Below are 11,823 nucleotides of genomic sequence, written 5' to 3' on the forward strand. Positions count from 1 at the left end.
TGTTGTTCATTAGTTGGTAATGACATTATACCAATTTCATAAATTTCATTATTGAAAGCTTCTCTTGTACAGTAAGAAGTGCTTTCTTCTTGCTTGTTAAATTTGTTATCTTCTATTTAATTAAATTTATTTGATTTTGAGTTGATCCTTCTTGTAAAATAGATGTGTATATTTACGAAAATGTTTCTCTTTCTGCTTATGTACTCTTGTTACAATTGGTGAAATCATTTACATAACATATTTGTCAACTCCTGAGTTTAAGACCTGTCACCAAAATGTTTCTTCAATTCTAGTCTAATACCCAATGTAAAGTCTAGCCAGCTCCCACTTGCCCATCCCTACTGAGCTAGAATGAAAGAAAAACTCCTGAAAAGGGTTCAAACTTCAAATTAGCAAAACCTTGAAGAATATAAGTAGATAGACTAAAAGTGATTGGCTATTCTAGGTGTAGTACTATGATATGTTTCTACCAAGTCCTCTTAAATGGATGCTCTTGTGATCATGTTTTTTCTATGAAATTGTATCTTGATATTGCTAATATGATCATGTTATTTCTATGAAATGGTATCTTGTCCTTTCTAATATCATCTATTCGAGGATTTCAGGCTGGAAATGTTTTAATTGATGCTAATGGTGTTGTTAAGTTAGCAGATTTTGGAGTTTCAGCTTGTATGCTTGATACTGGTGATAGGCAATGGTCACAAAATACTTTTGTAGGAACCCCATGATGGTGCTTTCTTAGTCCCTTTCTTTATATCTATGTTATGTTACTTGTGAAAGCTGTTGAAGTTTTTTCCTATTATTTGTAACATTTTTAATGTATGAACTCTCAGAATTTATTAAGTAACTCTGAATGCTTCTTTCCTATTCATTGGATAATTTGATAGGATGGCTCTTGAAGTTATGCAACAACTGCATGGATATGATTTTAAGTGAGTTTGGGAGCTCCATTGAACTTGTAGGTTTATTTAAGAACTTGAAAAGGTTTAAAACATTACCTCTTTATGCTACTATTCCCAATAGTCTCTTGACTTTAATTTCATATGCACATCAATCTGTTATTTGTGAGTGCATCTTGACATTGAATCTTGAATGCAGTTTAATTATTCTCACAGTGCTTTTGATCAGGGAATTGAACCATTATATTATTATAAGGATATATGTAACTTGATTAGGTGCAAAACTGGTTCTCTAGTAACACTTAATACTTCAATGACGCAGATTGTATGTTTCAGAAGCCACTCATAGAGAAAATTACTACAATGAAATTGTAACTTTGCAGGTATATCTCTAATCTATGCTTCTTCTGAACTCATGACTGTGTCCAACGATTTCTCAATCCTCCTAGAACCTGCAACCACTATTTATGAAAAGTAGCACCTCAAGTGACAACTTCCAAGTCTTCAAAAATGATCTTGTTTATAAATAATGTTGATTTTTAATTAGAATGCTTCCTATGATTTCTGGTTCTGAACAATGTTTATGTCTCTTACAGAGATCTGCAAAGATGGTTAGCTATTTTTGTCATAGGTTCATGGAGGATCAAGCAAAATTGGAACATTTTCCATTCAAATAGCTAAACATATTGGGGCAAGAGTTTTTGTCACTACAGGTGACTGATCAACACTTTGCATTGTTAATTAAACCTTGAATGTGATGTGACATGTCTGTGATATTAAAATTTTTTATTCAGGAAATCATGAGAAGCTCAGATTTTGCAAGGATCTTGGGATAGATGTGTGCATAAACTACAAAACTGAAGATTTTGTTGCTCGCATTAAGGAAGAAACAAAAGGAAAAGGTTGGTTCCATTACATGAAGAAATGCTTTATAAAATTGCTTATATCAGGGATGCACCTGGTGAGGCTCAAAGACATGCTTAAAACATGTTGGGGGCTATGTCACATGTATATGGCTGTGGATACAGGGATATAACTGTTTTTATGAAGTTTTCAATATGACCACTATATAAGGGGATACAATATGGGGGCAACGTGTGACATAGGCTGTTTTGATTTCTACATGTGTGCTCATGCGGAAATGATAGTAACTAGTAAGTCTTCTCTCGTGGTTCCTACTTTACCCCACAGCTTAGACACAGTTGTTTTAATTTTTCTTCTCTCGAGATTTTTTTTTCTCGGGCTTATGTTTGGGACCCGGTTTCTTATGGATCTAACCCGATTCGTTTAGATTTTTTTTTAAAATTTTGCGATGGATTAGCGATGGATAATATCCATTGTTAATATTTGGTTTTGTGACGGAATGTAATCCGTCGCTAAAATAGCAACGAATTACATTATTTCGCAAAACCAAATCCGTGCTTGTTTAGTGACGATTACATCCATTTCTAATCCATCGTTAATTAGTGACGAATTAATGATAGATCAGTTCTATCGCTATTTAGCGACCAGGATTATGCGATAGATGCTATCCGTCGCTAAACACATTTTTTTTATAGTGTAGGAGGAGGACTTTGTTAAGATTTCTAAATGTTAGAAGGTTCTTCTAGTTCAACTATGGGCTAACATTAGAAGATTCGATTGAGCTAGACTCTCCTGCATTTAAGGTTGATGGCTCAGGTGAGGATGAACTATTTGGAGGAGGGTTGAATCTAGAATCAATGGTTACTAACACATGAGAGGAATTAGAATTTGAAGGTGATTTTTTTTCTAAAATATTGGCTAAAGAAAAAACATTCTCATCAAATGTGATATCATGAGAGATCACAGTTTTATGTGACTATGGATCATAACAAATGTACCCATGGTGGTTATTGCTATAACCGAGAAACACATGATTTTGGATCTAAAGTCTAGTTTGGTTTTACGATAGGGTCTCAGGTTAGGAAAGCATGCACACCCAAAAGTCTTAAGGAATTTATAATATGGACTTTTCTTAAACAGAATTTCAAGAGGACATTTAAACTTAAGATTGGGCATAGGCAAATAGTTAATAAGGTACACGGTCGTAGAGAATGCATAAGTCCATTTTTTTTTTTGGGAATTTGGGCATGAGCCATAAGAGTTAACCCAATGTCAACAACATGCCTATGTTTCCTTTTAGATGTACCATTCTGTTCTTGGGTATGAAGATGGGAAACCTAGTGTCCTATTCCAGAATCTTTCAAAAAAGGGATCAAGAGCGGTAAACTCACCACCGCCATCAATATGCTGGAATTTTATTTTCTTTCCAACCAATTTTTCAACCAGAACTTTAAATTTATAAAAACACCAGCCACATCGGATTTATGATTCATTAAATAAAACCATAAATATTTAGAATATGCATCAACAAAAATGATGTAGTACTTGTAGCTGTTTTCACCAAGCATAGGGGTTGGTCCCCACACATCAGAAAATACAATTTGTAAAGGTTCAATATTGTCATAAGAGATTCGAGAAAAAGGTAGCTTATGTTGCTTATCCATTTGACATGCAAAACAAATATGAAAACCACTGTGAATATATGGCAAACCAAAGTTATAAATGACTTTTTGAACTATTCTTAAACTAGCATGACCAAGGCTACTATTCCAAATATCAAATTTAGCTCTTTACTCTACATTGGTAGATTTATTCTCAAGGTTTCTAAAAGAATCAATATAATAGAGACCATTTTTTGCTTTTCCATGAAGAATCTCCTTTTTGGTTTTGCCATCTTTCACACTGCAATAAGACAGGTGAAACTCGAAGGCTACTCTATTGTCTTGAGTGAATCTTTACTCATAAAGCAATTTCTTGGTTATTTTGGTCACATGCAAAATTAAAAGTAGAGCTACCAACATGAGAAATTTTTAACCCTTTACCATTACCAATCTTGATAGAGTCCTGACCCTGATATTCTGAGTGGGATGAAAGAGCATTCATATATGGAGAAATATAATGAGATGCTCTTGAGTCTGGGTACCAGTCATCTTCTTCTGGTACTACGGGAGCAACATGATATGCATGTGATGGCATATTTTGTGCTTTAGCTGAAATAAACTTGCACATCTTAGCCGAATGACCTGGTTTGTCACAAAATTGACAAACAATATATTTCCTTCCATATTCATTTTGTTTTCCATCACCATTTGACGAAGACTGACCTCCAGCCTGATTTTGGAGGTCTACCATAAAATCAGCCACCTTTGCCACAACCTCTAAAATGTCCTTGACCACCTGGACCTTCTCGGGAATTTTCTCTATTTTTGTCACCTCTTTGCATTTAGTTAGCTTCAAGAGATTCTTTTCTACTTTGATCACCTTATGAGAGATGGGCCTCTTGAGATAGAAGGAGGCTATGAAGTTCAACAAATATACTGCTGATCAAAACACAAAAAGAATCATACTCATGGCAAGCCTGGAAGAACATAGAGGATTAAGTAATCTTCTTGGACGAGCTTTCCAGCTAGAGCTAGTTGATAAGCAATCATTTTGAATTTCTAGACGTACTCATCTGTAGATTTGCTTCCCTTGAAGCATTGTAGTTGTTCTTTCAGTTGCATGACTTTTATATGAGATTGTAGGCTACTTTCATAGCCTTCCATACATTATATGACGTGTCAAGATCCACTATTTGAGAGTTGACAACTTCAGTTAATAAAGAAATAATTCAACTGAGCACCAGCTGGTTGTATCTGCACCTCATGGATATTTATATATGCTCAAGTACACAGATTTGAGAAGAATACTCCTCGATACATTTATAGCGTGTTTTGCAATTTGATGAGACTTAAGACTTTGGCAAGGAATGGACTCTCCAACGTGATCAGTATCGTGGACATCATAGACTCTTTTGCTCTCAAGATGAAGTCTTGCACGATCACAACTTTGTGTCTGATCTGAATGGAATCTCTCATCCTTATGGACTTTAGCATGATCACGATTCTGCACCTTGAGAGAATCGAAGCTGTTGCAAGCACCAAGCTTATCAGCACGATGTGCTCTAACAATGACTTCTCAACAATGGGGGTGAAATGGGACTCCCAAAGTAAGAAGTTGCCGTGAGAAAATACTGAAGATTATATTGGTGGGTGGAGGGAGAATAGGAAGACCAGAACTCAACCCTAACCCCGCAGAGACAAGTGCATTGTTGCCACTCTAAATGGTGTTGTCATGCTTCTCCATGATCACTAGATCTTGCAGAGCTCTGATACCATATACGAGTATGGTGAAATCAGATGTCACGCACAGGAAGGCATGGTGTAACGTGGTTCAGTCCACAGGGGTACCTATATCCATGATAGAATGTTCTCTCCTCTCTCAACACTCAAGGAGAGGAGGTTTCATTTCTTATTTTATAGTAAACACACAAGATTTGTTTTACATTCTCATGCCTTTTTTCTCTCCTTAGATTTAGGATCATTTTGATCTTTCCCATTTACATTAGATTTCTTTCTAGATTCATCCTTGATGCTGCCAGACATGTGATCTCTATCCAATCTTGAGCCTAATCCTTGATTGTCAGTTTGGATGTTGCCAGATTTGCCTTCTTTATCCTAACTTGAGCCTGATCCATGGTAGTTGTATTGATTCTTCTCTGCTTGGGCTTGGATCTTGATTATATCCTTAACAGTTTGAAACTCATTATAACTTGTTTTTAGAATATACAACTAAATAACCAAAGGACATAAATACACTTTTTTAGAATATACAGCCAAACAGGTTCAATGAAAAGCGGTTCAAGTTTAGAAGGAATAGTAGTTCAAAAAGATGAAACTAGGCTACTTAAGTATAATAGTTCAAATAGGATCAATGATCCAACAAGAATGAAGTATGTTCGAAACCCAAAAATTTAACAGATCAGGAGGTCCAGGTATTAGAATGGACAGATAGATGTAAAATCTATCCATATGGATCAAAGGATCTAAACTTCCACTAATTGGATCATTTCTAAATCTCACTCACCATGAATCTCTAGGGTCCCATTCACTCTCAAATCTAGAATGCGTTGGACATCCCATCCTCAAGGAGTAAGAATCCCTAGTTTAATGTATACCAATAACCAATTACCCAACCAGTACATTCTTGTGCAAATGTGATCCAAGTTAGGAAGTCATCTGTGAGGGTTGACATCACAATTTTTTGTACTGATTGAGATTGTACCGATAAATTAATGGTACATATATAAAGTAATGCTATCACTTGTTAATTAAATGAACTCTACAGCTGTTAACAATTGTGAACAGCACAATCTAACACCTTATTATATTAGTGCTGATTTAGGTTAGGTTTTTGCATCCAGGCAGTGATTGAGATCACAAACCACAGCATTGTGAAGTAGGATGAGATTGCTTAGACAGTTTTATTTGAGTTGGTAGCATCTGGTCCAAACACCCCGAGGCACCATTAGGTGATCGATTCGAGCATTTTACGAAGCACTTGGGCCATGCAAAACACGGAAAATCGCTAACACGTGCAGCGATTCTCTGTGTAAAATACAAACACAGGAAATTGCTAAGCGGGCACAGATTTTCTATGTAAAATACAAAACACAGAAATTCAATTTCTCTGCTTTGTGTGGCCCAAGTACTTTGTAAAGTATATGGACCCACTCACCGGATCTGCTTGCATTAGTGTCACTAAAAACTAAACGGGAGTTACATATTGGTCAGCCCAGGCCCCAATCCATTCACATACACCTCGTCAGATCCGTGCATAGATTCTGGAAATTAAGGGGCCCTACATGGTTGGTCTATGATATGGACCCACAAGGGATCCAACCCGATGACAGCCCGATTGGTTGAGAGGACTCTACCAAGATAGCCAATCATTCACTATCATGGGGTGTCATCCAACCAGAATCCAAACCTTATTCTCAAATCAAAACCGTTTTCTATGTACCGGATCCTGAAAGTCAATTGAAAATTTTGGTTTTTGGAGCTTGTATCTAAATTGTGCATAATTACACACAGGATCCCATAAAGGTAAACCGTCTAAAATTAACGACTCTTACATGGAAAATTAAGTCAAAGAGAACATTTTCGGGTTCATCAAATTTTGACCGATCCAAATCAAGTAACATGGTATCCAATTTGTACTCCTTTCTTCTTCTTGGTAGGGTTGCAAATGGATCAGATTTAGTTGGATTTTCCAATCTGAATCTGATAAATTATCCTGTCAACGGATCTTGAATTAAGTCTGAATGGTACACGTACATGATCATATCTTTAAACTCCATTTAGTTGCTTTTGGTAACCCAAAACCATATCCCATTATAATCAGATGCAAATATGGTTTTGATTTTTTTTCTATGCCAAAAATATAAATTAATTTGATGGATATCTGAATTTGTTTACATGTAAAGAATCAGATTTTTTATGAGCTTTTCACTATTGGAATTTGAATCCATGTAGCTAACATCAAATTAGTTGGATATGGTATTGGCTACATCCAATTCGAATCCGAACCATTTACATCCTTATCCAGACTCTATAGGGTATGTGTTAAGATTGGGATCTAATCCAGTTCATTTGAACATTTTACACATATTCTTACCAGGTTACATTATATAAATTTCTGATCTTGATTCAACTCTACAATGAGGAACCTAGTTCAGTTGTCAGCAGATTAGAATGCAAACTTAGAATTCAGGTTCATATTCGGATCTGAACCGTCCTACATCAGACCCTTTTAAACCCTTAATCATTGGCAAGTTAAGGGATAGTCCCCGTGGTTGGAATACCTCCATTTCATTCAACAATTTTTTTTTTTGGATAATCAAAAGGGACCCCCTCCCCCATTTATTCGCCGCACATTGGCTGGCCTCTTGTTGTTTAAACCCTTTCGGTCTTCCCTGTCCATCTGGAACTACTCTCAGCTCAACCTTACAGGATGACACGTCACCCGTGGGTTTCGAACTTGTGATGAACCTCCAACTTTGTGACATTTATAAGTCAACACCCCCTACGAGCGGAACCTTTGTGGGCCCATTTCATTCAACTTTGACTTGGTTAAAGGTTTAGAGTCAATTAGATGGCCAACACTAAACCGAATCCCGACCTACCTTGATCCAACCCATGAACTAAAGTAGGCAGATAATTGGGTACCCACATGGCCACATCACCACCTATGGGTGACCTCAAAGTTGGAAAAAAGAAAATAAATAATAATGAATGCAATGAAGAGCTGAACACCAGCTGTCTGGGTCCGACCCGGTGGTGTCGGCACCAAACACGGTTGGTTGTGGCTATCATTGCCCTACACGTGTACGGTTTGCAAGAGGAGGAAAAGTAGGTGTTTGGTTCGTTTTTCACGTCATTCCATTTACCTTCTCTTTCTTCCCCTCCCCCACCATTACCCTTCCCTGTAACCCCACCAAGAGAGAGAGAGACCGACCACCACCCATCCCTGTACCCCCACCAAGAGAGAGAGACTCTTTCTCTCTCTCTTCCATCCCTTTCACCCTTCCACCTAGCGAACTTAATTTCTTTACCCACATTACCTTCTTTTTTCCTTCCTCTCTCTTCATCTTCACCACCACCACCTTCCATTTTCTAATCTGGCGATCTCTTGACGAGATCGACGGTTTTCCAACGATGGCGCCAAAGCTGTTAGCGTGCTTCGGCCGCAGAGGAAGCAGCAAAGATCCGTCGGAGAACGCGGCCAAGGTCTATACGGCCAATGCCGCCGAACCGGAGGACCAGAGGAAAGGAGGGGCTGTGTTGGTAGAGCTATTCACCTCTCAAGGCTGCACCACCTCCCCCGAGGCCGAGCTCCTAATCTCGCAGCTCGGCCGCGGAGAATTGCCGGCCGATGCGCCTCCGGTGATCATCCTAGCATACCATGTGGAGTACTGGGACTACCTCGGGTGGAAGGACCCGTTCGCCTCGAGCTTGTGGAGCGTCCGGCAGAAGGCGTTCGTCGAGGCGCTGCAGCAGGACAGCATTTATACGCCGCAGACGGTGGTGCAGGGCCGGGCGGAGTGCCTCGGCACCAACGAGCAGACACTCATGGAGATGATCAACAAAGCACCAAGGTTTCCTGGCCCTACAATGAAGGTTAAGTCCTTTCATCTAACTCTTTTACTTTGATAAAAGTGTCATGACAGGTGCGGTCGGAGAACAGATCAGATCATAACTTGATCAGTAACAATTTTTGTTGATTGCCATCATAGCACAAATGAAACATGATTTGCCGTATCACTTGATCTGTTCTCGTTTTATCCCATTCATCTTGAGGATGTAATCCACCTAAGGTACTTCTATTGGACCACTGCCTGAGAGGTAATACCTTGGATCTGATCTCCTTCTTTGAATACTTGCAGCCTACGTCACAGGAATACTCCAACTTACCCATGTGTCGTGTCCCCTTGTTTATTTTTCTTAATGAAAATTTAAACAAAATTGATGTGTGCTTTTCCCTTTGTATCGTGTCCTTGTGACAGCTTGCATCCAAACACAAACTTTTTCCTTCCAAATTCTGCTTTGGAAACAACTCGGAGGTTTCCTGGCAATGTTGAAGCTCAAAACCCACATAGGTGGACACGCTGTCAAGGGTATATATATATATATATATATATATATATATATATATATATATATAGAGAGAGAGAGAGAGAGAGAGAGAGATTTAGGATAACTATAATTTAATACTGATCACATGCCTTGATTTAGACAGATCTGCACCACAGACAATAGAGATGATACAGTTGTTATTGGTTGTTTATCATACAATTGAAGTATAACTAAACTAGTAACCGTGGTAATTTATTTGCATTCAAATGGAAAACTAGAATATAAATTGAATTTCAAAATGTACGCATCAAAGATCTAAGGAAACAATCTAAGGATGTTTCGGACTTTTTTGATGCGTAATTAGGAAACAAACTTGGATACGCCTGAAAATCAAGAACACTGTAAGGCATGTAGAATTTGTGCTAATAATTAAAGATTTTGCAAGTAGCATTTTAAACCTGTTCTCAGAAGTGTACTACATGGATTGCCAAATTTTAAGACTTGTATGGAATGATTCTTGCATCCATTTGGCGAAGACTAGCATGTTGAGGATTCTAAATACATCTGAAAGTATTGAAACCATAGAGTGCGAAAATTTGGTATGTAACGTTTTGAGTTGCAGCTATGTAATATTGTCAAGATGGATATATCCTTTTCATAAAACCAATACTTCATAATTACTATACCAATGGCCTTGGATCAAGTCAAGTACAATTACAGATTAACAATCTCAATTTTTACAGTTATTATAAAGCCCAATTTCCGTTAGCTGATTGCTCTGCATTGCAAATAAAACACACTTTCATATGGACCAAAGTATATGATCTGTTTTTAGTATTCTTATTGAGAGAGCATAGGCACAATGCAGCCACATAAACATCTACAGAATGATGTCTATATTCTAAATTTGAAATTAGCCTTCTGAACTAATTGACAATGTAAATGTCAACAGGCAACCTTCCAAAGAAAAACACCTGAAACACTGCAAGTCTCCTTGAACGGTTCTCTGAGGACAAAGGTGGATGGGAAGGGCTTGGACATCATGGTGGCTCTCCATGAGAGCAGGCTAGTGACAGAAATTTCCAGCGGGGAGAACAAGGGGCGTGTAATGACCAATGATTTTATCGTTAGGAAACTAGAGAAAATGTGCAGCGTTCGTGATATTTCAGCTAAGAAGACGGTGTCAGGGACGGTGAACTTCAACCTGTGGGAGGGATTTGATAGCAGAAAATGTGGCATTGTGGTCTTCATTCAGAACTCTTCACTACAGAATTTCGGATCTCAGCAGTTTCAGCTGCCTCATAACCTCTGATGAATGCCTTTACAAGATCTTCTCTCTCTCAGTGTCTCATTGTCATTGAATATTGTTTGTTAGGCCCCCTTGACTTTAGGCCATCCTGTACATGCAAGCGTTTGAGATTGTGTTGTGTTTAGTCCTTGAGATTTCTAGGGAAGGTGACTTTGCTTTCGTCCCCATTGAAACTCTGTTTAATTTGATGTACGTTTCTTTTCTTTGATGAGGATTTTATACATTTCTCTAAGAAAAATTGAGAAAAAAATTTATGGCCTACGATTTTATGAGGTACTCTATAAGTTTATATCCCCAACAAATGCCAATAAAATGTCGAAAACAGCTAGGCTCATCATTGTATTCAACTGGATTATTAACATTTATGAAACTACTTTGCACAGAAAATATGGTCCCAAGCCTTCTCGGTTATCAATGCCTGGTGGTTTTTATATTACCATTTGCCCTGCAATTTTAGTACTTGACCATGCATTTGTGAAGTTCATGAAATTCTTATGTGAATTAGAATTTTCACATGTGCATTAAGACAAGTAACAATTCACACACAATAATGTAAATCTTGAGGTCTACTGTTGCTACTAAAGAGATGTCTATTATTCCACTGATTTCCTGTATATCAGAATTGATCACTCTCCATCTGGGTCATCACATTCTGTAATTCTACTATTTCTGCTATTAATCTGTAGGAACCCAAATTACTGTTCTCTTAGCACTAGTGTGAAGCTTATAAATCATGACAACGGCGAGCAGGGAGTCTATCTCGATATATGCCTTGAATGTTGCTATGGGCACCCCACTGCCAAATGGTAGCTAGGCTTCCTCACTCATCTTTCCTATGCATTGGTTCACAATTTGCAATTTATACAACACCAGTACCCACTCTCCATTGATCCATTGCTTGTCCTGTTTCGCTAACTTTGGCAATCTGTTACTCCAACAGCATCTACAGGTAGAAGATAATTGTTTACCTTGGTACTTGAAATTTGTGTCAAGTTGGTAACTGAAAATGGGGCTCCATAGTGCAATTTCTGTGTCTTTTACACGTTTTAAGTCTTATACTGAACACAAATTGAAGCTT

At 37.9% G+C, this 11,823-nt stretch overlaps 1 protein-coding gene across 1 annotated transcript; it reads left to right on the forward strand.

The window, feature by feature from the left end:
- Positions 1 to 8,317: 8,317 nt before the first annotated feature.
- LOC149822973 (uncharacterized) lies at positions 8,318 to 11,020 on the forward strand. The gene is made up of 2 exons (XM_089980454.1): positions 8,318 to 8,980; positions 10,389 to 11,020. Exons 1-2 carry the CDS (start codon positions 8,519 to 8,521, stop codon positions 10,746 to 10,748), a joined length of 822 nt encoding a protein of 273 aa, XP_089836580.1. The 5' UTR covers positions 8,318 to 8,518; the 3' UTR covers positions 10,749 to 11,020.
- Positions 11,021 to 11,823: the final 803 nt, after the last annotated feature.

The sequence above is a fragment of the Nuphar pumila genome, chromosome 11 (genome assembly GCF_984573655.1).
Source record: "Nuphar pumila chromosome 11, dmNupPumi1.hap1.1, whole genome shotgun sequence".
NCBI classification, from domain to species: domain Eukaryota; kingdom Viridiplantae; phylum Streptophyta; class Magnoliopsida; order Nymphaeales; family Nymphaeaceae; genus Nuphar; species Nuphar pumila.

Coding starts and splice junctions, on each gene's coding strand:
- LOC149822973 (XM_089980454.1), top strand. CDS start 8,519: ATGGCGCCAAAGCTGTTAGCGTGCTTCGGCCGCAGAGGAAGCAGCAAA. Junction 8,981..10,388: donor TTCCTGGCCCTACAATGAAG/GTTAAGTCCTTT, acceptor AAATGTCAACAG/GCAACCTTCCAAAGAAAAAC.